Source organism: Eremomyces bilateralis (genome assembly GCF_010015585.1).
Source record: "Eremomyces bilateralis CBS 781.70 unplaced genomic scaffold P152scaffold_8, whole genome shotgun sequence".
Classification (NCBI taxonomy): Eukaryota; Fungi; Ascomycota; class Dothideomycetes; order Eremomycetales; family Eremomycetaceae; genus Eremomyces; species Eremomyces bilateralis.
Window position 1 is genome coordinate 210,577 of NW_022985074.1, and position 22,316 is coordinate 232,892.

Consider the following 22,316-nt stretch of genomic DNA (forward strand, 5'->3'; position numbering starts at 1 on the left):
CCACTTCGTTGCCCTTGATCTGACCGTGGAGGACTCGAAAGTTGAAAGTCATCAAAAACGCGAGAAATGAGATGAGGAAGCAAACAAACCCAGCTGAGAATGAAACATGGATTGGTGGTCTTAGCTTTGTATTTGTGTCGTACAATAATACTGTCAGAAATAAGTATTTCCAGCAACCAGGCAGGATCTTCGAGCCGAATGGGAGTATTATTCATACGTATTACAACTTAGAAGTGTAGAACAGTAGAAGCTTTCCCCTCCCGATCGATCTAATGTGTCGATCTTCAGCACCTTATCAATAGCTCACTCAACCAAAGAAATCTGGAGCATCGGGCAATCCGACAGCTAAGTATGGAATAGCATTCTATCCAACCCATCGCCAGTGGGTTAGCTCTGATCATTCGACGTCATTTAGCACCTTCTAATAGGACCGATGGAGGATTAGTGGTGTTTTCAGGGTCGGTAGACGGTAAAGCCCCTTAGCCCCTGATCCGTAAAAAAAAGTTGTCAAACGCACAGACATGTGACTTGACCAACCCCAACATCCGAACTGGTGGATCAAAAGGAAGTGGAGGACGGCAAGCGTTGGTATTCTTAATTCTGGGCTCTTCCCTTGCCACTTCGTTCTTTAAAGGTAATGAATTTCTTAGGTTTGCTCGGTTGGAACTTTGAAGCCCCAGAGTTTTACCATCGTAGTTGAGTGCTGGCAATCGATCACGACAGAAGAGCCGGGAGGAAGACAAGGACGTGAACGCGCTATCATCGGAAGAAGGGATAGATCATCGCTCGTTTTTGCTGTCGCTATTCGACCTCACACCTCCATTCCTTCGTTTCGGGAGGTGATTTTCATCCGCTAAACACTCTCGCTTCTCTCCGTTCACATTCTCGGTTCTCCGCTTCTACTCTTGAGGATTCGTAGCATTCGGGCACACCCGCCATCTTATATATGCCACTCTCATCCCCCCGATCCCCCCGATCACCCCTCAGCCGATCTCCCTTCTCCCACGACCGCGACGGCTTCCAACCCCTCGAACCGTCCACATCTCCAGAGCATCCCAACCCTCACGCACCGAGCTCTCACGACCTCAGGCAATCGGTCATGGCGTCCAACGATGCTCGCATCAACATTCCTCTCGAACCCATCCCTCCCGGGGACCGACACCGCGGCACCTCTGGCTCCACCGCCAACGACAACCTCACCTACCCATCCGAGCCGCTCAATGAAAAAACCAGCGCGACCTCCAAGAGCGGGGGCATGTTCCAACGGCCCGACAGCAGCGGCCTCGGTCGACGTCGGCTGAGGAAGATGGATAGCCAGGGACAGCCGATTCCGGAGGCGGAGGAGGAGACCGATCGGATCACCCGCATGGGGAGGATTTATTACAAGATTCTGAACTTTAGCATCGTCACGAGGTACTTCATTTATGTGCTGCCGCTGGCGTTGGCGATTGCGATCCCCATCATCGTGGGGGCCACGGCGGCGAAGAAGGCGAAGTTGGGTGGGGTGAGGATCGTGTGGTTTTTTACGTGGATAGAGATCGGTGAGTTGGTACCTCTCTGATGGAGGACGAGAAATGTTTTGGAGAATTTGCTGACGGTACGGTAGTATGGCTCAGTGTCTGGGTGGCCAAGATCGTGGCACATTTCCTCCCAATAGTCTTCCAGGCTCTCGCCGGCGTCGTGAGCTCAGGGACACGAAAGTACGCATTGATCCTCAAGAAGCTCGAGATTCCCATTTCCTTAGTCGGATGGGCAGTCACCTCTCTCGCCACGTTTATTCCACTCATGACCCGAAACCCGGATGGCCGTGAAAAAGGCGCCGAAGTCAAACCGTGGATGTCCATCGTGCAAAAAATTCTGGCGGCTGCACTGGTGTCCGCGATTATCCTCCTCCTGGAACGCGTTATCATCCAGCTCATCAGCATCAATTATCATAAGCGACAGTTCGAGCAACGGGTCAAGGGTTCCAAGCGGAATGTATACTTGCTGTCGATTCTCTACGATGCGTCCCGAACGCTCTTCCCTGCCTACTGTAACGAGTTCGCGGATGAAGATTACACCATTTCCGATACCGTGGGGATGCTCGCTGGTCCGAAGGCCCACGGGAGGCGCCAGGGGCGCGCGACGCCAATGCGACTGGTCAGGGATGTTGGAAGGGTTGGCGATAAGTTGACGTCCGGTGAGCACCCAAATATCTCCAGAGACCAAGCAATCTGACACTAACATCTGCTCAGCATTTGGCAATATTGCTTCGGAGATCACTGGAAAGCAGGTCTTCAATCCCAACTCCGCCCATTCCATCGTAGTCCTTGCTCTCGAAAAGAAAACTTCATCGGAAGCTCTCGCTCGCCGGTTGTGGATGTCCTTCGTCGTTGAAGGCCGTAACGCTCTTTTCGAGGAGGATATAGTCGAGGTCTTGGGACCCACCCGCACGGAAGAAGCTGCCGAATGCTTCAATGCCATCGACCAGGACGGCAACGGCGATATCAGCCTGGAAGAGATGATCATGACCGTTACTCAATTCGGACGCGAGCGAAAGTCCATCGCCAGCAGCATGCATGACGTCGACCAAGCGATCAACGTCCTCGACGGCCTCCTGTGCGCCGTCGTTTTCGTCATCTGCATCTTCATTTTCGTCGCGTTCCTCAACGCATCGTTCACGACGACCCTCGCCACCGCTGGTACCGCGCTTCTGTCGATGTCCTTCGTCTTCGCCACCACCTGCCAAGAGGTGCTCGGATCCTGCATCTTCCTCTTCGTCAAGCACCCCTACGACATCGGCGACCGGGTCGACATCTCCAAGGAATTCCTCATCGTGGAGCGCATCTCCCTCCTCTACACCGAGTTCAAATCCGTCACCACCAGCAAATGCGTGCAGATCCCCAACATCGTCCTCAACTCCCTCTGGGTCGAGAACATCACCCGCTCTAAAGCTATGCGCGAGCCTATTTCCATCTCCGTCTCCTTCGACACCTCCTTCGAGGACCTCGCCCTCCTCAAATCCGAACTCACCGCCTTCGTCACCCACAAAGACAACTGCCGCGACTTCCAACCCGACCTCGACGTCGAGCTGCTCTCTGTCGGCGACATGTCCAAGCTCGAACTCCGCGTCGACATGCGCACCAAGTCCAACTGGTCCAACGAGACCCTCCGCACCGCCCGCCGCAGCAAGTTCATGTCCGCCCTCGTCCTCGCCCTTCGCAAGGTCCCCATCTACGGCCCCGGTGGCGGCGGCCTCTCCCTCGGCGACGCCGGCAACCCCAGCTACTCTGTCGCCATTACTCCGGACACCGCTGAACAGAACAAGAAAACCGCCGCCGACACCATGGACGCGAAGCGCATGGTGCCCGCCAACCCCAAGCCAGACGACTCCACATCCCCCGGCTCCAACACGGCATTCGCCTCCAGCCCCGGCTCCAACGACCCCCCACCTCAAGGCCACTCCACCGGCATTGCCCCCCACGCCGAGCTCTCTGCCATGAACACCCTCACATCCCGTCCCGTCGGTTACGACCGCGCGCGCGACGACGCCTTCCGCCAGCGCCGCTCGGAGGACAACATCTCCGCGCTGTCCGGCCCTGGGCTCGGCGAGCGGCCGAGCTACGACGTGCGGGAGATGGACGAAGTACGCGGATTACTACGAGAGCAGAGCGGCGGGAAGCGGAAGGCCGGCGGCGGACCGGCGTCGACTCCGTATAGCGAATCATCCGCCCCACCAGCCACCTATCCCGCCACCGGGCAGTCGAGCACGCAGGGCGCGGGATACCCGCCGCAGGTATCCCTGAATCAGAGCACCGGCTACGGGCAGGGGCTCAGCATGACCCCCTCCACGGAGCACAGCGTGTACCCGGTCCCGTACCAGCCGCCCAGTGGCGCGTCATATCAGCAATACGGCGCACAGCCGAGCATGCCGCCGCCGCAGGGACCGCCGCCGGTGTCGCCGGTGTCGCCGCCGACGCCGACGCGGAATGCGTTTGCGCAGCAGCATATGCAACAGGGAGGGTATGCGCAGGGGCAGGGACAACAGCAGCAGCAACAGCAGCAGGGACGAATTCCAAGAAGGGGGGTGGATAGGGAGGAGTAAGGGAGAGATAGACGAGAGATAGAGGAAAGATGAATAGATACAACCCTCGCGCGTGATTCGAAGCCGGCTTTGATTGGAAGCGCTCCACCGGCTGATGACAGGATTTGAGAATGGCATGTTTTCGGACGGATGTAGTTATTGATCTGGTATGAGTGGCATGGTATAATTCGGCTAGTATTGTCAGTCAATAGATTTTGTTTGTCTTCGGATGCTGAAGCGCACCTAGACTAAACCGCAAATGAGGTATGAAATGGGAGCCACTGAGGACTTTACGGTAAACGTGCGTTTGCAAGGTGGATTTACTGATCAGCCAAAGGTTGAAGAACTGCGAGTTATTAGACTTGATGCATTCATGTTTTCTAGTGTTGAAAATCCTAACAATAACAAGCCAACAAGTCCAATGAACCCCCGATGTCCCAACGTGCGTTTCGATTCGTTCCATCATGAACCATAGTACAGTAGTGTTGCCGTGTGAGGGGACAGTAAAAAAGATTGTTTTTGGGAAGAAAAGGAAAGGAAATATGTATGTCCACCAACCATCGATGAGAGAGAGACGGTGAATTAATACACGGGGCGAATTTGATGGAGTAGCATCGATGTGTACGCATGGAATAGCCACACCCTCCATGACAGAACTCCCTCCACGGCGATGACCCGACCACTCCTCATCCTTCATCCTCCACATCTCTTACAACTCCTCCTTCACCTTATTCTTATAATACCCCGCCGCTCGGCTCGCGCTCGCACTCGCCGTCTTCGCCGCCAGACTCGCAATCCGACTCGCCCGGTCCACGCTCGCCGTCGCGCTCGGAATAAACCCGAACTGCGCCCTCGCCATATCCACCAGATTATGCATTGCGACCCAATAATCCTCGAACCGCAACTTCCCCTCCTCCGTCGCCTGCGCGCCCTCGTTCCCCGCGCTGCTCGTCGCCGCGTTGAACGCGCTCTTCCCGGACTTGGTGGCGTGCACCGAGCCCGAGGACGCGGACGACACAAGGTTCTCGCGGTGGCGGCGGGCGAGGGCGATCAGCTCGTTGCGCTTGGAGCCCTGCGGGACGGGGATACCCTGCTCGTCGGCCCAGGCCTTGATCTGAGCGTCGCTCCACGACTCGAGGAGCTTATCGGAGAGGTAGTTAGTCGCGGAGGCCATGGCGGACGAATCGGAGGCGGACCGCGCGGAAAGGGACTGCGCGGCGAGGCGGGAGTTGCGGCGCACGGAGGCGATGAGCGTATCGCGGGTGGTAGGCTGCGGGACCGGGTAGCCGCGCTCGTCGAGCCAGGCTTTGAGCTCGGATTCGGACCAGGTGTCGTAGAGCCAGTTGCCCGGGTAGGCGGCTTTTTCGCCGACTTTGTCGGCGACGGATTGGTAGGTCTCGCGGGCAGAGGCGAGGTAGGCGTCACGGGAGCGGGGTTGGGGATTGGGGACGGCGTGGCGGTCAAGGTAGGATTTGAGTTGGGATTCGGACCAGCTGGAGATGGGATGTTAGTCGGGTTCATCGGTTAGAGGGAACAGGGGGAACGTACGAGTCGAAGATCCAGTCCTTCACGCTGTTCCATGACTCGAAAGCCTTTTCTTCCGTGTCCCACCAGTTGTTCTTGACTTGCTGCAGGAGGGAATCCTTGTTCTTCGCCGCAGCGCCTTGAACCTCCTTGCCCTTGAGGGCCAGGTAGGATTGAAGCTGCTGAACGTCCCACTCCTCGTAGGGAGAGACGATCTTGGCCCGCCAATTCTTCTTGACGAGATCCTCCAGTTCCTTGCGGTCAGAGGGCGTGGTATGGGGGATGCTGTGGTCCGACAACCATCGCTCCAGCTCCGTCTCATGCCAGTTATTATAGGCTGTTGGTGACGATTATTAGTCGATGCATCTTCCATGAAAGTTAGGACAGTGGATACATACCAGCTTTACCGAACCACGTCGATCCGACAGCGGTGTCAGTAGCGAGAGCGACCACGAGGGTCGATAACAGGGAGAACTTCATGCTGGTGGGTTCAGCTTCAGCCCCAGGTGGTGTTTACGCTTGATACGGGATATTTCCAAAAGAACTCAACGACAGCGATTGATTGTGAGAATTCCAAGTTGTGTTATAATCATCCAGATGAAAGAGGATGAATTAAATGGGAGTGGGATTGGTCAAGAGGATGATGGGCAAGTTATGTCATTCGAGAAGAGGACAGAAGTGCTGGTGAAATGAGATCTCAGAAAACATCCAGGCGAAGACCAAGTTGGGGAAATGGGGAAGAAGCTCTGACGTCAAGAGTCTCGAACCATCTACAGGCGAATTACGGAATACAGGCGTACAGGCGTCAGGCGGAACAGCCGAGGAGGAATGGAGGATAGACCGGGTTACATAACACATCAGCCACAGTGTATTGCCTGGCACGTGACTTAACACCTTACGCAGCCACAGTTCATCTAGCACCGAGTCACATGCAATATTTCAAAATAATCATTCCAACAAACACTCATCTTCAATGGTATTAATACTCTTTGTTGCCAAGTAAAGGATGTCATTTATCATATCCTTTGCTTTTATACAAGGGTACCTACACATACCTATTAAAATTAAGACCGCGAGGCGGATGTGTCACAATGGCATCAGCTACTGCCATCAACAGCACTCAAAAGGGTCAAAACAGAGTAGACCGTACTGATTTGATCGATAATTTGATCGATGATTAGAATTCTCGATCCAGATATATAATACTAGTACAGGATAACACCCCTCACCATGCCAATGCTGTAGGAATTGGCGTTTTTTCTTGTTCTAGTCGACTATCTTCATCGATTCGCTACCTAGAACTTTGCACTTCTCCTTTCGTCTCCTCTCACCATCCATTGAGTGTACAGCAGAAAAAACGGCTTCCTGATCAGTGGGTATCACGGTGCCTTGCGTCCCAGTCAACTACTTCGTCTTCTTCGGCTTTTCCTCCGCTCTCTTATCGGGATCTATAACAGCAATCCATTAGCCCAATCATCCAAGCATTTACCAGAATCCGAGACTGGGAGAATCCAAGACCACATACCCGACCAAAACCCCTTCGGCACCTTATCCTGCGGCGCATCGTCCACCGACACCGACACCGCCGCCCGCTCCGCCCGCGTGTCCATCTCCCGATTATGCTGCTTCACGTCCTCCGCCTGGTCCTTCTCCAGTGGCGGGTCCTCATCTAGGATCTTGGGTTTCGCGCCGTGCACGGCTTTCTTGTCTTTGTCGGGCTTGTCGGTGTCCCGAAGCGTGGAGGCGGATGAGAAGGGGCGAGGGGCGGCGGTGGGTGGGAGGAGGGAGGAGGGGGGGGTGCGCTTGGGGAAGCTGGGGAGGTGGTTCCGGGAGGGTTGGAGCCGCGTAAGGGCCTTTGGAATGGATCGGCCGAATGTAGCGGACATGATGAAGGTGAGCGGCGATATGACTTGGTCGATTGACTTGGATGATTGGCTTCAACGATTAGCGTCGAGGATTGGCTTAGAAGATCGATTTGTGAAAGAGCATCCAGTCAAATGAGAATGAATGTTATCTGAAAGTTCGTATAAAGTAGAGGAGAGAGTGAAGGCATCACTGATTGTAGATATCACTGAAGGTAGGTTTTTTGTTGATTGTTACTCCATTCGGCAGGGGCTGCCAACCCCCCTCTACGTCATCGTCACCGCCTGCATGGTCTGCATATTATTGTCGATGAGTCGTGCCTTCCTCGCGAAATCAATGTAAACATTGTATTGTCTCCTTTCAAATTCAATATCAAAAATCCCTTGATATAACCGCCAAAGAATCTCTCCTATTTCATCAATTGTCCGCTTTCAGGAAAGCTAGATGTACTCTCTTCGGCTCATTCCCGTGCGGCAGTCATCCCTAAGACCGCGAAATCCCGGGTTGCCGGTTTGATGTGGACCTTCTTTCTAACCGGGGACTGGGGGGAGAAGGGAGCTCATATTAGCATTTAGCACATGCAGACTGTACTGTACAACTACATATTGAGTCCATCACCAAAGTTTAACCAACACGTGAAATTTCCATCGTGAATAGATATCCCAGCTAACTCCTCGACCTTCTCCCCCCCTTTGATAGCATCAATTGCATCGTGTCGTCATTTTCCCACCTCACCATGGCATCCATCACCCCCCGCTTCCTCCGACCCGCCCTCCGCCAACCGACCCCATGGCAATGCAGAAACTTCAGCGTCTCTCGCACCGTCGCTGCCGTCCAGGTGAACAAGCTGGGCGTCATCGGTGCAGGCCAGATGGTATGTCCGGAGGAATTGAGCGGTGACATCGCAGCCAATTGACATCCTCCAGGGTCTCGGGATCGCTCTCGTCGCCGCGAATAAAGCTGGGCTGCCGGTCGTGTTGCTGGATAACTCGCAGGCATCGCTGGATAAGGGATTGAAGTTTGCGGGTGAGTAGTCAGGTTCCGGTGGAGCGGGCATGGCTGATGAAGGTACAGACAAGTTACTCGAGAAAGACGTCGCGAAGCAGCGGATCTCCAAGGACGATGCTGTACAAGTCCGCGGCAGGCTTTCTGCCACCACGAAGATGGACGATCTCTCCGACGTGGACTTCGTAATTGAAGCGGTCCCGGTACGTTTACAACAATCCCACCTCATCTCCCACCTCCCGAAACATTTAACTAACCAAGCTTCCCAGGAAATCCTTGACCTCAAAACTGCCATCTTCTCCGCCCTCGCCCAAACCTGCAAACCCACCACCATCCTCGCCACCAACACCTCCTCCATCTCCATCACCAAAATCGCCGCCTCCACCACCACCTCCCCCACCGACCTCTCCGCCCCCTCCCGCGTCATCTCCACCCACTTCATGAACCCGGTCCCCATCCAAAAAGGCGTCGAGATCATCACCGGCCTGCAAACTTCCCAGAGCACCATCGACACCGCCATCGCCCTCTGCACCCGCATGGGGAAGATCCCCTCCCGCAGTGCCGACTCGCCAGGGTTCCTTGCGAACCGCATCTTGATGCCTTATATCAACGAGGCGATCATCTGTTTGGAGACGGGGGTGGGCGGGAAGGAGGACATCGATCAGATCATGAAGAACGGGACGAATGTGCCGATGGGGCCGTTGCAATTGGCGGATTTCATTGGGTTGGATACGTGTTTGGCCATCATGAGGGTGTTGCATGGGGAGACGGGGGATAGCAAGTATCGGCCGGCGGTGTTGTTGGCGAAGATGGTGGATGCGGGGTGGTTGGGGAAGAAGAGTGGGAAGGGGTTTTATGATTATTGAGCGATAGAAAATCTGTGTTCGAGATTGTTTGAGATATGCTTTGGGGATAGGAATATATATCTTGACGTAGTATTTAGAGAATGTTGGCTCATAGACTACCATAATGGTGAATTCAATACGGCCACCACCACTGTTTTTCAATGTATACCGTAGGAGCGTAAAACCGTACGCTTCTACCATAAAGAACATTCCCATATATTGGTATTACAAACCAAAATGCATCCAAAACCACCATTTAAATCCAAACTCGACACCCAATTGTCCAATCACATCGTGTGATGTTCCCATCCGCTAAATCCCTGCTGATGATGCAAATGTTAACCATCCGAACTTCACCGAGACCGGAGGTCAACATGAATATAAATTCACTCCGACGACCTAGAGCAGAACGTGAATTATAAACAAGAGCATAGGATACAGGATTGTATAAAGAGGCCACCCATTTCATATCTCCAACCGGCCAATTCCTTTTCGATTTTACTTTTCCCCGTCAATATATCCCCACCACTCCACCGACCATCCCATATCGAACCCTCGACCAGCCATCATTATAGCTACCCAGCAACCATGGCCTCACTCACCGATGCCGAGCTCCGCGAGATCCACAATTTCCTCATCAACATTGCAGAAAGAGCCGGGAAGATGATCACTGCGGCGCACCCGCAGGCGGGGGACGTGGGGCTGAAGAAGAATTCGGTGGACTTGGTGACGGAGACAGATCAGGCGGTGGAGAAGATGGTGTCGACGGCGTTGAAGGAGCGGTATCCGGATTTTAAGTACGTGGGATTATGATTCTTAATTCCACACACTAAACCCCCTAGATTTATGGGCGAAGAAACCTACCAACCCGGCGACGTCCTCACCCCCTCCCCCACCTTCATCGTCGACCCCATCGACGGCACCACCAACTTCGTCCACTCCTACCCCTACGCCTGCATTTCCCTCGGCCTCGCCATCCACCGCCGCCCCGCCATCGGCGTCATCTACAACCCCTTCACCCGCCTCCTCTACCATGCCATCTCCGGCCACGGCGCCTTCCTCACCGACAAATCCACCGCCTCCCCTCCCCGCCGCCTCCCCCTCCAGTCCCCCGCACCCCTCGCCAGCCTCGCGGGGTCTCTTGTGATTGTCGAGTGGGGCTCCGACCGCGCGGGCAACGACTTCGCCGTGAAGCTCGACACGTTCGGGGCGCTAGCGCGCGCGCGGGAGGAGGGCGGCGCGATGGTTCATTCGCTGCGGTCGTGTGGGTCGGCGGCGCTGAATATGTGTGCGGTGGCGGCGGGGCAGGCGGATGCGTATTGGGAGGCGGGGTGCTGGGCGTGGGATGTGTGTGCGGGGTGGTGCGTGTTGGAGGAGGCGGGGGGGTACGTGGTGGATGCAAATCCCGGGGGATGGGAGCCGAAGGTGGAGGGGAGGAGGTATTTGTGTGTTAGGGGTGGAGAGGGGAAGAAAGAGTTTGTGGAGGAGTTTTGGAGGGTGGTGAAGGGGAGGTTTGAGGTGGGGGTGGAGTAGGGGATGGATAGAAAATATTGATGAGGTAGACGTTTTGGGAGAGGATTTGCTCTATCAGTCCTCGCGGTGTCGATACACCTTCATATGTAAAGCATAAAGTAGACGTGCTATACATGGAATAAAAGCACTTATCATGCCTTCGGGCCTTCTACCCAGTCTATAGAACCTCGATTATCTGGTCGTCTTCATCATCTTCTTCCTCTTCTACCTCCTTGATCTGCGACTGGCTCGGGGTCGTCAGCAAACCCCGTGCCCCTGGGCCGGGCCCCTCAGGAAGTGACTCCGCTTCCCCTTCCTCTCCCCTCATCAACACCTGTACAAGCCGATCACACGCCTCCGTAACATCGTCATCCTCGACGTGGACATGACATTCTCGTACAATCGGATATGTCTTGATCCTTCGCAGCGTTTCCCGTCCATCTTTGGTGGTGGTGAGCAGTAGCAGGGTCTCCAGATGCGTTTTGACGATATCTGGCTCCGGCTCGCGTCGTTTGTCCGGCGGCAGGAGTTGCAGGTCTTCGAGCATCTCCTCCGTGTCTTGGTCGCTGTATTCTTCTGGACCCATGAGCGGGAGGAGGATGTAGGGAAGCAGGTTAGCTCCTTCGTCAGGGAAGTCGCTTGGGGTGGGGAGTCTTGGTGGGATGGGGGATAGGAGTTGTGGATGCGTGGGGATGGCAAAGGCGAGGTTCTTGATGGTCGAGGCAACTCCACGACGGCGGATGACTGAAGAATGCTCCGTGAAGACGGTGAGTTTGGTCACCGGGATTATATCCTCATCGTCTTTCCTTGGCCGCGTGAAATATTGCTGTCCCTCAGGGTACTATTATCGCGTCAGTATCTATACAGAGGAATCCCCACCTCACTGCTTACCTGTGCAAGATCCGCCATGGCGTATGACAGATAATCAAAATTGGCATGTTTATTATATCCCCCTTCTGCCCCTTTCACGAAACAGTCCATTAACTGGTCCATTGCATTTTGCGATCTTGACAGTTCTTTTCGCTCGGGAACCTTTGTATCCAGCAGTCCCTTCAGCTTTTCGGACTTCGTAAGATTCGATAGCAGCATCGCTATTAAGTCCGCTGATTCTTCTTTAGGGTTCTGCCGATCTCAAGGTTAGACGTCGCTTTTTCAATTGGATGTAGCGGCATAGAAAATCGTACAGTGATTCTTGATAAGAGAGACATTATAAACTCGTTATCCCCTGACAGATTCTCAAGGATATCTGCACCCTCGGTCAGGTTGATGAGCATCGTCAACGCATTTTTGGCTATCGGCTGTAACTGTCAGAAATTACCTCCAACTCCACGAGAATCGACTCCCATACCGGATAGTCTTTGACGAGGAGTTTGAGGTCCTTGATGGGCTCATGCTCCCGTGCCCTGAATAAATCTGGTTGCGCGGTGGAGAATCCAACGAGGTTCTCAACAGCTGGAAGAGTCGAAGTCAGTCCTCGTCCAATCGAACCAGAATTGATCTCGATGCTCGTTCAGATTCCATGCTCTTACCTATCTGTCGGACTTGGGTGTTGCCATGATGAAGAAATTCCACCAGCTAGACTCCAGTCAGTATTCGGATTAAATCATCACATTCTTCCTGACTTACATCTTCTAGTTCGGTGGACATCTTACATCAAAGTTTCCAAACAGATTCTTTAATAGAGAGAGTTCTTTTACCTGGTAGGTCTATCCTAGTCTATTATAAAATCAACAATATTTTGTTAGGAGTAGCAGGAATATAATGTCATTGAAAGTGCAAAATCGAGATGTTAGGGAGCATCCAAGTTGTGGCGATGTGTGGGAGTTTTTCGAACGTCATCTCATCCGAATTCCATTCTTCTACTGCGTTTCAACTCTCCTACTTCCATGATAATATCTCCGTATTGATGAAAATGTTGCTTCACCGTCACCGATAACCTCCATAGAATGCATGTGTCCAAATTCTGGGATTCTGACCGGCAGAATATTGCAAGGCTGATATTCGTCGAGATGCCTTTGACCGGTCAGCCGGAAACGGGCAAGGCGTCGATTTAGCCAATTCCAGGCGTAGAAGTGTAGGGGGTATATATCTAATCCAATATGCAGACTATATAATCATGAGATCGGACGTCGACCGCAAACTGAAAGCTCCTTGGAATCAATTTTGGACGATTGAGCCCTATTGGCCGAGGTTTCATCCGCATCTTAACATACCGCTGCACATTTTCTATTATCTTATTGTCTACTGGTGATCTCTTCTTTACTGTCTCTAGTCCATACCAATTTACCTCTTTCCTCATATTTTCGTGGAGCTTCAAATCATGGCTGAGAGCCCGAATCTGCGGGACCTCTCTACGTCATTCGTGGAGACCCATGTTGATTATCGCGACACAATCCCACTCATCAAGAGTGTCTCAAGAATCCTGTACAACATCGATCATGAGATTCTAGTTCTTGGGGTCCTCATCAGGCAGGTCGCCAGATGGGTTGAGCCTATTGAAGACCAGGAACCAGACAGTGGTGGTCCCGATGAGGCTTCGACGAAGGAAAACCGCGACAGGCAATCGAGCCTTCTTAAAGATTTTGAAAGGCTGAAGATCTGTAAGAGGCTTCAAAAGCACGCCGACGCACTCGACAAGGCACTCTCTTCCTATCTCCACCAACTCTCCCCACTTCGAGATGACCTTCACCGAAGAAGGCCAGTACGACGCTCTTCATCCGGCAGAGGAGACTACTGGACCGATCTCAGTCGAGCCATGAGTCGAGTGAGTACCGGAGTTTTCACCGACTCTGCGAACCTCGTGGCACAAGAAATACGCAAGCTTCACTTTGCGATAACGTGCCTTCTTTCTATCATCAGCCTTGCGGAGCAGCAAGACAGACTAGAAGAGAAATGGAGCCGAAATGTCAAAATCACTGACGATGATTTGAAAGAGGTTGAAATCTTGAGGAACGAGGTGGAATCTACGCGGAATGTCGGTGTTCGGATCGGAAATGAGTGCCTTGCCATGCATGAAGACGGAAAGGTATCAAGGAGCTTGAGACGGCTCTACAAGGAGGAAAACGATGTGTTGCCAGTTGTTGTCGAACTGGCAGATGCACGGATTGACACGAAGAAAAGACACGGCCGAAAGCATCGTCACCCCCGAAATGATCGGCGGGAGCATGGCGATCGGCGTCCTACTAGTGAGTGTTACAAGGAGGAAGAAAGGATTACTGTCCACAATGTATGAACGCGTGCATACTAGATGGCGGGTGGGACTTCGAATTCGCGCGTCATATTGACTGAGGTATCGAAAGCTGGTTATCATTCACTGATCCTGAGCCTCCTTACACGTGTCTCAAGGGCGAGGGTCTCGTATATGATGATATTTTCATGTGCGCTCTGGTTTCATCGACACAACTCGCAAATTTCTCTCATGGCCTGTTGTGATTCTTTTCCTTCCATTTTCCTTACCACCTAACAGTCAAGTTGCCGCCATACCTGACTGAGATACTTGCAGAATCCTGGCTCGAGGTAAGGTCTTACCTACCTACTTACTAATCTACCTGCTTAGTACCTAGGATTGTTCATTTAGGACTAACATTTGCGAATATAGAACTACCTTGCGATTGAATTCGAATCAACCCGACAACCTTGAAGAAGGGAGACTTAGCTCCGCGTCAATATCAGAAGATCGCATTCTCTCCCATTTATTACTATGTCCCGACTACCTCTTTACAATATGGGAACATAACCGGTATGTTTATGTAGTATACCTATTAGGTGTCTGAGAGTCATGAAATCAAAACCTCATCGGAGTATTATTTCATTCGCCAAGCTTCGAGGTTTCGGAAGAGGGCCCTTGCAGTGATCGAATTCAGTCTGTTGAGAAGCCTTTGCTCGCTTTGGACACAACTAGCGATTGGCAGTCTTGGCGTCAACGTCCAGCCAACATCTGCTCCAGCATTATTAGACAGCGGCAAGTTGGGACTGCTGATTGGCATGCCTCGCGGAATGCATTCACCAGCTGAGGATGAGCCTCATTTAGGCTGGAACTCACTCTGAAAATATGCGTGCGCGTACGCGACAATATACGCAGCTAGAGATAACAGCTGGCAATGAAACTTAACGTCGCTAGTCCGAGTCATGGCGGGCAGCACGCAAAACATCAGCGACTTGTCTGTAAGTTACCATTCTCAGCTTTTCGCTGGTCAGGCCCGCGATGTGTATTTTGGCAAAAGTAAAGTGAGTGTGCTTAGCTGGCAAATCCTCGAAGCAGCAAGGACGCGACGGTCCGGCTGCAGACGCTCGAGGGCCATTCGGGCGAGGTCCGCGCCATGGCCTTCTCGCCAGACGGCAAGACGCTGGTGTCGGCATCATGGGATAAGACGGTCCGGCTGTGAGACGCCGAGTCAGGCGCCGCGCTGCAGACGCTCGAGGTTGGAGCCATCGTCTACAATATCTATTTCTCCAATGATGGCACCTCTCTCCAGACGAATCGTGAACTCTGGCCTATTTCATCACCTTTATCTGATGGTACAGGTGTGATCAGTCTACAGACTACAACATCCATCTTCTATCTTTGTCAATGACCAATGAGTAGCCATACCCAGCGGATCCTTTGGCTTCCTCCCGAGTATCGGCCAAGTTGCATTGCTATTCATAATGGTATTATCGCTTTCGGATATACATCTGGAAGAGTTATAACTATGGAACTTGCTTTGTGATATTTTCCCAAGATTTCTTCAACCTTCTCTCCGCCCATCCTCCTTATAGATGACGACTTTATATAATGTAGAGCAGCACGAGTGGCGACAGCCGATAAGTAATGTTTGATTAGAAATCCAAAAGCTTCGAGACCAAACTGCGCCATAAGGCGATAGCAACTGACGTGATTGAAACCTGATTGGTGCTATTATTAGCTAAGTGTTTGTGAAAAGGTGCCTTTCCCAACTGACTCCTTGATATAATCCTCCATGCCATCCACTAGCCACATCCCTGTGGCGTCAGCCATGCTCAAGGGCCCAGGCCACAGGCCCGGGACCATAACAACTCCTGGTATTATAGTTATCAAAATTCTTACTTGGTCCAACATATCCCTGAATAGCAATTCTCTGGCGCACAGAAAAGGTCTGTCGCTCCGCAGTAGCCATAATGCGAGCAGCAAGGCCCGAACCGAGTCCCGGGGCAGATTTTGTTTCCCGCAAATAACAGCCCAAATTCTCCAATTGTGCTCAGTCCACCGTCCTCTGTATCACAGGCGCCTGAGTAGCAATTATCCACACGTGTACCACAATAGATGGCAGTGCTCTCACTGTCCCACAGTATCCATAGATGGGGCAACAACTTGCCAAAGTTAGATAATGGCACAGACGCGGAGGGGTATGGATAACACTTATGGTCCAAATTCTGGGTTGGTACAGGTCGTCCCTCCGTCATGTTAGACGCTTCGATCCAGATGACCTTCCAGACACCAGTGAACCACAAATTATCCACTCGGTGTGTTCCTCGGGGATTTTCACCAACGGGTCTGGAAGTCTTTCGTTCCTCTCCTTGACAAAATCTCCCCACTGGGTCGCAATCGGCAATACACTCTCAAGGATTGCGTATTCCCAGAAACGTTGCACTACACCTCACAGGTGGTTGACGATTAGTTGGTCCCATGTTAACTCACTGACTTCAAGAGCTGCCTGTCTTGGCCCTCTATTACTATCCACAATTGCTTTAGGTGTTGGGAGGCAAGTGGTCGCCTGCTGGGTTGAAGGACGGTAAGGGAAGGAAGGGAGGAACCCATACTCTATTTGATGGGTAAATAGTTCCGTTCGATCTTCAATCCTTTGAATCTGTAGACTATTTGTATGTGTGAAATTATGATTGAGACCGGAAGCTTAATCAGCACAAGAACGCCGACTACAGCGGTATCAAATATGACCCACTGATATGCAGTCAGAGAATTCTTATTGCAGAATGGAGGCATATATCAAGTGTATTCCTTTCATCGTTCCGAGTTGCTGATATTTTATACATGCCGTGTTAATCACGGCTGATTTTTGGGTATTGTACAGAACGTTCAATCCGCCGAAGCGTTATATCATTTCAGAGTCATGGCTACTGGTATCCAAACGCCACGATACCATTTAACCAAGGTCATCAATCATTCATCCATTCAATTCATTGCCTCCTCTGCAGAAGGGGAGGCACGATCAGTCTTTCCGGGACTCCATCCTGCGTCCTCTTCCTCATGAACCCATTGCACTCCTCCACGCAGTGATACCACTCCATGAGCGCTCGTCCGATGAACTTTTCATACTCCGCCGCACACCCACGAGGAGCTTCCGCCGCGAGACTCTCAGGATCGCTTAACATATTAAGGTCTTTAAGGTAGAGGTGCGCAGGTAGGGGGAGACGAGGCGGTGGGACCCAACTAGGGGGAGGTTGCTTCCAGGGAACGTAGCCAGGGTTATGGAGAGGCATCGGATCTCGGTTTTCGGTTCCGATAGCCTTAGATTCTAGGTGGTTTCCCACCGCTGGCGTGGGTTGAGCAAGACGCAGACACTCGTGTGCCAGGGGGAACAGGTTATGAGGATCTGATGGACCGAAGTCAAACCCAGGGGGCAAACGCGGTGGGTGGCGGTGTTTCAATTGGAATAAGTATATTTCCGGGAGCGCTCGGGCCTGCATCATCGGCGCGTGTGGGTTTCGTGTAACGTTCGGGTCACTCATGGCCCGATCGCGATAGAATTGATCCGGACGGAGCGCGGATGGGTCGCGGGGCCCAGCATTGGGAGCGCGGGGACTTGCGAACGGGGACGCCGGGAAGGCCGTCGATGATGAGCGGGCAAAGGAATCGGAGAGAGGACGCTTGGCTGGGAGGCTGCCGTCCCCAGCAGGAGAGGCTTCGCGTGACTTTGATTTCTTTCCCTTGATGCTACCGACGAGGCTGAATCGTTTCTTCTTCTCCGAGGGCGGAGGAGAGTTGCTGTCGTTTGAGGACAGCGACAGAGTGGAGAGCTCCTCTGGTGAAAGGGAGCTCTCCCTATTAAAGGGCTCTGCCCGCTGGCGGGAATATCGGGGCGGAACAGTTAGAGTTGGCCGGGAACCGTTCATCGTATTATCGAGGGGTAATAGGGCTGAAGCTGGGAGTCCTGGACGTGCAAGTCCGGTGTCCTGTTTGAGTATTATTCCGAACCCATAATGGATGCTGGGAATTTCAGGGAAACACGGTGGAGGGGCGATGCCCTGCGCGCTGCACCTTTGAACGTGATTACGCCAGAACGCATGCAAAGTGCCGAGACGCAAGTTCAGAATTTGCATGATCATCCTAAACGGTGTTAGCTCGGAGGAAGTTGACTGTTATCGTTATATGGAGAATCACTCACGTATCGTGTGGCCCAACTACGCCATCATACCGTGCAAAACGCCAGCACAACAAACGCATAAAATACATCCGCACCTCATGATCAACATGCAAAAAGCACGTCCAGAACACTTCCTCGTCCAAGAACACGTCCATGCAGATCGACAGCTTGATAGCCGCGGCATTGTCATGACCCAGCACCGGCCACAGCGAGTAGATGAGGGCGAAAAGATCCGTCATGCAGAATTTGTTTCTGAATTGCACGATCTTTCGGATCCATGCGCCCCAGGAATTCCAATCCAGCAGCTCGATCGCACGGCGACTCATTTCCGAATATCGCAGAAAGATGAAGATCGCCTCGGCGGAGATATCGATCAACGAACGGACAAGGGCAGGTCGTCCAACTTGAATATCGTGGGTGCTGATAAGTGCTCGAAATACACCGCTGTACGCTGCTGCTAACATGTTTCTCCCTTCAATCGCATCATGAACGAAATCAAGCAACCCAGAACGTGCGTAGCTGAGCGCCTTGTCGGTCAAACAGTCAAATCGACTCCGGGATTCCGATGCGGAAAGCAAGATGGGTTCCTCGATGTCAATTTTGCCTTTCATCGCATTCAACGGGTCGTTCCTCTCGCAGTGTCGTTGAATCTTGGCTTTGACGATGTTGAAGAGCTGCGCTTGGACTATGACCATGGCTGGGATAGCCATCATATCCCTTCGATCCAGGTCGAACGGGACGAATGAAGCCATCAGAAAATGGTAGTACCTGAAGAATATGTGGAATAGATCGGACGAGTGCCCACACCATCGCTGCAACCATGGGCCGAGCAACAATCTCTTCTTCCCTTCTGGCATATCAACAGGAAGGCATGGGAGGCGGTGCCGCATTTTCTCTTCCCCTGGCATCTCCTTCGGAATCGGATTGACCCTAAGCTCCCGCTTTAGTTTCGCGAAGCTTTCGAATGCCCAATCACGAAGACCGTCCGGGAAACGGGGCGCAAGAATATTGGAGCTGGCAGAGAGATTGTCACGCCTTTTGACATCATTGGCTTGGAGGACAGACAACACGGACTCAGGGGTGGGCTTCCACAGGAAAATGAGCAGATCCGTGGACCCAGGGCAGAAGACGAAGGCGTACGCGGAAGTCTGGCCGCAAAACTTAACGGCGCTGGCGGTCACATGCTGTTCCGACATCACTTGAATCGCGAACTCGAGTTGCCGTTCCATGGTATGGATAAACTTCTCGCGCAGGGTAGGTACGGGCCTTGCCGCTTGTGCGTTGTACTCTGGATCGGCAGCAAGGGATTCCTCCGAGGGACATTCCGGAGGGGCAAGCGATGGAACGGCGGAAACGGTGGGGTATACGTTTGAGAGAACAACACGCCACTCCGCTCGTTCCATAATAGCAGTGATCGCTGTGAAGACTTGAAGGCGGCTAGAGGCCTCCAAGCGTTGCCGATGTTCGCCAGTGACGAGGTCTAGTAGCGCAGTCCACCACTTATCTAGGGTGTTAATCCGTCGCTCAAGCTCTTCCGCAGGGAGTGATGCAAGCAACTTCGGATTGGCGGGATGCTTCGAAAGCCAGACGACAATCGTCTTATGGAGAACCGCAGCCCTGATGGGAAGGGGTTTACGGGAGAAACTGACAGGAGAATACAAATCAGTGAACTGTGTTAATGTTTTTAATGATGTAGGAGAATACATACTTAGTGAGCTCATGGTCGAGATATGCAAACAAATAGTCACCATCAGTCCGGTTCATTCCCCTCCGCGTTGAGCGCCGCCTTACGGGGGCTCCGCTGTTAGTCACGCCCGCCTCACGGTCCGTCGACTCCTCAGCTGCAGGCTCCTCAACCAAGACGGTCTCCGTATTGTTCGCAGCCCCAGGAGCGTCTCCGGCTGAGGTCGACCGCCTTCGCAAGACCGACCGCCTCCGAGAGGGATCAGAGCCTTGGCTCGATGCGCGGGAGCGCGAGCTCGAGCGCGATGGAGAACGGAAGATCGATCGAAGAGCGGAGGGCTCTTCGCCCCGTTCTTCAGCAGTTTCGGATGGGGTTAGGAGATTTGAGAATCGTCGAGTGAGGCTGGAAAGGCGTGAACGGCCGTCCTTCGAAGGAGAGGGCGAAGGCGACTTGGTATCTGTCGTGGGCTTCTTTCGTAACTTGTTCGCCAGCCGATTATTCTCGCTCTTGTCGGATGGCGCGTGGCTGCCACGCTCTCGTTCGTCGGTGCCATCGAGTCCATCTACCGGACGGTCCCCGAAGGATTGCGATATGGTCTCGAAAACCTTGTCGATTTCGCGCTGGTCGATCGGCTCTGAGACGACCGACTCCGCGCGAATGACGGGTCTGGTTTCTTTCGTCTCGGCGCCATTTGCTCGTTCAGGAAGTTGGCCAGTCTGACCCGCAATAAAGAGGTCACTGGAAGAGAAGCTCGGCTTCAGGTCGATCACCACTTCCTCATCAAACAAGGCCTCCGTGAGGTCGGTCAAGTTTGGCACGCTGGCCGGTTTGGGAAGCGGATCATCCAACTCATTTAGGTTGAATGGGGGTATGACAGGGTTGGCCTCTGTTGGGGAACGTGCAGCCATCGTATTGTTCTCGTTCTGACTATTGTTGTCCCACACTCTGTCGGCTGGTTGGGGTGAGGGTGAGAGCATTATTTCACACAATGCGAAGGGACCCTCGTAACAGGACCATGGGGTCTCGGGGCCAAGAGGTGAACAAGCAAGAGTCTCTTATTTACTCTGAGCAGCTCATATCCTTCGTCTCTCGTTCAAGTCACCTCGATGTTCCCCTGGGTGCGATACCTTTTCCCCAGTGTCGAGTGAAGGCCACAGTCTAGTGAACGTATTACTACAATCGCGCATGGTCAGCAAACAGAACGGCAAAGGGTTTGTCTCCTAATTGCAGTAATCATATACGGGAGCTTTCTTACCCTCTTTACTCATCCCTCAACTCGATTCGCTTTGTTGGAAAGGTGTCACTTGTGTGACATGCGGTTCGCCGTGGTGGAGTAAACTCCGGAGTCGTGTCAATATATACCTATGAATTCGCCGTCAGTAACCCGAAAAGTTAAAATTTTATAATTCGACGAGCCTCGGAGGTACCCAGGGAAGACCTCTTACCTTATGTCACCATCGAATAAGCTGAGGTTGTAGTGTCGTCGTCGAACTGAAAGATCCCGATAGAACGAACGTAGAAGTTACGGGTCGATCTGGGAGAGAACCAAACACAGCATATGGAGAAAATCGCTTGTAAGGGTCCAGACGAGTCAACAAGATCCCCCAAATATATTCCGGTGTGTTTCTTCCTTAGGCAGCGCTGTCGTCGTGGTCGAAACGAGAGGTCGTGCTGGCGAGAAAGCGGACTCCGAGGGTTGATATGTGGGACATGAGGGGGAGGTCGGGTGAAGACAGAGAACGCAACAACGACAACGATGACAAGCAACGAACTGTGAGCGGTTCACTTCATGCGACACTTCCGCAGGCACCAACACGAGCAATTGAAGCGACAGAATGGGCCTCAGCCCCGGGTTGAAGATGGGAGATTGGAGTTCGGGCGTTGTCAATCCGCGAGATGGGGCGGGTGTCATATCCTTGCTGGATGCGTTAATACCGTACTGTCTGCAGCAGGGATCCCACCAGCATCAAACGATTAATCTGCGGATTGGCGGAATTACTGTACTTTCGTGAAAGTACTAAAGGTTAAAAGCAGGCCGTATCCCAGGAATTGCTGATGGGCTGCCTGTTCGGTCGCTTCATTCCTAAAGCTGTCCTCTCTCCTGATACCTCATGCTCTCAGCTACCTCCACCTGGCTGGTAACCACTCTGCACAAGCGAAGGATCTGGAGCTCCCGGTTCCAAATGATGTGATATGCAGATATGTCCTCTGCATCGAGGTGAGCGTCTGTTTGGAACCCGATGATTCGTTCCCAGGGGACAGGGACGTCCGGCGTGGCGCAGGGTCTAAAGTCAAAGATCTGGCGTTATTGGAAATGCATCATGATCATGCACGACGACCATTCTAGGCAGTTCTGGATCGCTTCTTTCACCGATTTCGCTCGTTTCGAGCATTCGATTGACTGCCGACTCATCATCCTAGAACCACACGAGGCGTCGTCCGGATTGGTATGAGATGGCGGTGGGATGTGGGTACAATCC

General features: G+C 52.8%; 9 protein-coding genes across 9 annotated transcripts; 4 read left to right on the plus strand and 5 right to left on the minus strand.

Moving 5' to 3' along the window:
- Nucleotides 1-1,255: 1,255 nt before the first annotated feature.
- P152DRAFT_396145 (uncharacterized protein) lies at nucleotides 1,256-4,084 on the plus strand (the record flags this gene model as incomplete). The annotated part of the gene is made up of 3 exons (XM_033676341.1): nucleotides 1,256-1,541; nucleotides 1,607-2,179; nucleotides 2,235-4,084. The coding sequence occupies 3 exons, from the start codon at nucleotides 1,256-1,258 to the stop codon at nucleotides 4,082-4,084; spliced, it is 2,709 nt and encodes a 902-aa protein (XP_033534444.1).
- A 442-nt stretch (nucleotides 4,085-4,526) lies between these two features.
- Nucleotides 4,527-6,193, minus strand: P152DRAFT_458007 (uncharacterized protein). Its single transcript, XM_033679358.1, has 3 exons — nucleotides 5,986-6,193; nucleotides 5,612-5,924; nucleotides 4,527-5,556 (listed from the first exon to the last, which is right to left on the minus strand). Exons 1-3 carry the CDS (start codon nucleotides 6,065-6,067, stop codon nucleotides 4,773-4,775), a joined length of 1,179 nt encoding a protein of 392 aa, XP_033534445.1. The 5' UTR covers nucleotides 6,068-6,193; the 3' UTR covers nucleotides 4,527-4,772.
- A 537-nt stretch (nucleotides 6,194-6,730) lies between these two features.
- On the minus strand, nucleotides 6,731-7,865 carry P152DRAFT_458008 (uncharacterized protein). The gene is made up of 2 exons (XM_033679359.1): nucleotides 7,113-7,865; nucleotides 6,731-7,035 (listed from the first exon to the last, which is right to left on the minus strand). The coding sequence occupies exons 1-2, from the start codon at nucleotides 7,471-7,473 to the stop codon at nucleotides 6,992-6,994; spliced, it is 405 nt and encodes a 134-aa protein (XP_033534446.1). The 5' UTR covers nucleotides 7,474-7,865; the 3' UTR covers nucleotides 6,731-6,991.
- P152DRAFT_458009 (uncharacterized protein) lies at nucleotides 7,806-9,457 on the plus strand. Its single transcript, XM_033679360.1, has 4 exons — nucleotides 7,806-8,324; nucleotides 8,377-8,476; nucleotides 8,525-8,658; nucleotides 8,725-9,457. Exons 1-4 carry the CDS (start codon nucleotides 8,187-8,189, stop codon nucleotides 9,319-9,321), a joined length of 969 nt encoding a protein of 322 aa, XP_033534447.1. The 5' UTR covers nucleotides 7,806-8,186; the 3' UTR covers nucleotides 9,322-9,457.
- Nucleotides 9,458-9,556: 99 nt separating this feature from the next.
- P152DRAFT_513851 (inositol monophosphatase) lies at nucleotides 9,557-10,833 on the plus strand (the record flags this gene model as incomplete). The annotated part of the gene is made up of 2 exons (XM_033682826.1): nucleotides 9,557-10,097; nucleotides 10,143-10,833. The coding sequence occupies exons 1-2, from the start codon at nucleotides 9,889-9,891 to the stop codon at nucleotides 10,831-10,833; spliced, it is 900 nt and encodes a 299-aa protein (XP_033534448.1). The 5' UTR covers nucleotides 9,557-9,888.
- On the minus strand, nucleotides 10,809-12,831 carry P152DRAFT_481713 (DUF383-domain-containing protein). The gene is made up of 6 exons (XM_033681838.1): nucleotides 12,439-12,831; nucleotides 12,342-12,387; nucleotides 12,161-12,264; nucleotides 11,997-12,110; nucleotides 11,704-11,934; nucleotides 10,809-11,653 (listed from the first exon to the last, which is right to left on the minus strand). The coding sequence occupies exons 1-6, from the start codon at nucleotides 12,457-12,459 to the stop codon at nucleotides 10,991-10,993; spliced, it is 1,179 nt and encodes a 392-aa protein (XP_033534449.1). The 5' UTR covers nucleotides 12,460-12,831; the 3' UTR covers nucleotides 10,809-10,990.
- Nucleotides 12,698-14,588, plus strand: P152DRAFT_513853 (uncharacterized protein). The gene is made up of 3 exons (XM_033682827.1): nucleotides 12,698-13,997; nucleotides 14,279-14,328; nucleotides 14,411-14,588. Exons 1-3 carry the CDS (start codon nucleotides 13,133-13,135, stop codon nucleotides 14,450-14,452), a joined length of 957 nt encoding a protein of 318 aa, XP_033534450.1. The 5' UTR covers nucleotides 12,698-13,132; the 3' UTR covers nucleotides 14,453-14,588.
- Nucleotides 14,589-14,924: 336 nt separating this feature from the next.
- Nucleotides 14,925-15,398, minus strand: P152DRAFT_326983 (uncharacterized protein). The gene is made up of 2 exons (XM_033675247.1): nucleotides 15,050-15,398; nucleotides 14,925-14,974 (listed from the first exon to the last, which is right to left on the minus strand). The coding sequence occupies exon 1, from the start codon at nucleotides 15,242-15,244 to the stop codon at nucleotides 15,050-15,052; it is 195 nt and encodes a 64-aa protein (XP_033534451.1). The 5' UTR covers nucleotides 15,245-15,398; the 3' UTR covers nucleotides 14,925-14,974.
- A 1,567-nt stretch (nucleotides 15,399-16,965) lies between these two features.
- On the minus strand, nucleotides 16,966-20,744 carry P152DRAFT_473359 (uncharacterized protein; the record flags this gene model as incomplete). Its single annotated transcript, XM_033681226.1, has 3 exons — nucleotides 16,966-18,115; nucleotides 18,174-19,796; nucleotides 19,861-20,744. The coding sequence occupies 3 exons, from the start codon at nucleotides 20,742-20,744 to the stop codon at nucleotides 16,966-16,968; spliced, it is 3,657 nt and encodes a 1,218-aa protein (XP_033534452.1).
- Between the last annotated feature and the right edge of the window lie 1,572 nt (nucleotides 20,745-22,316).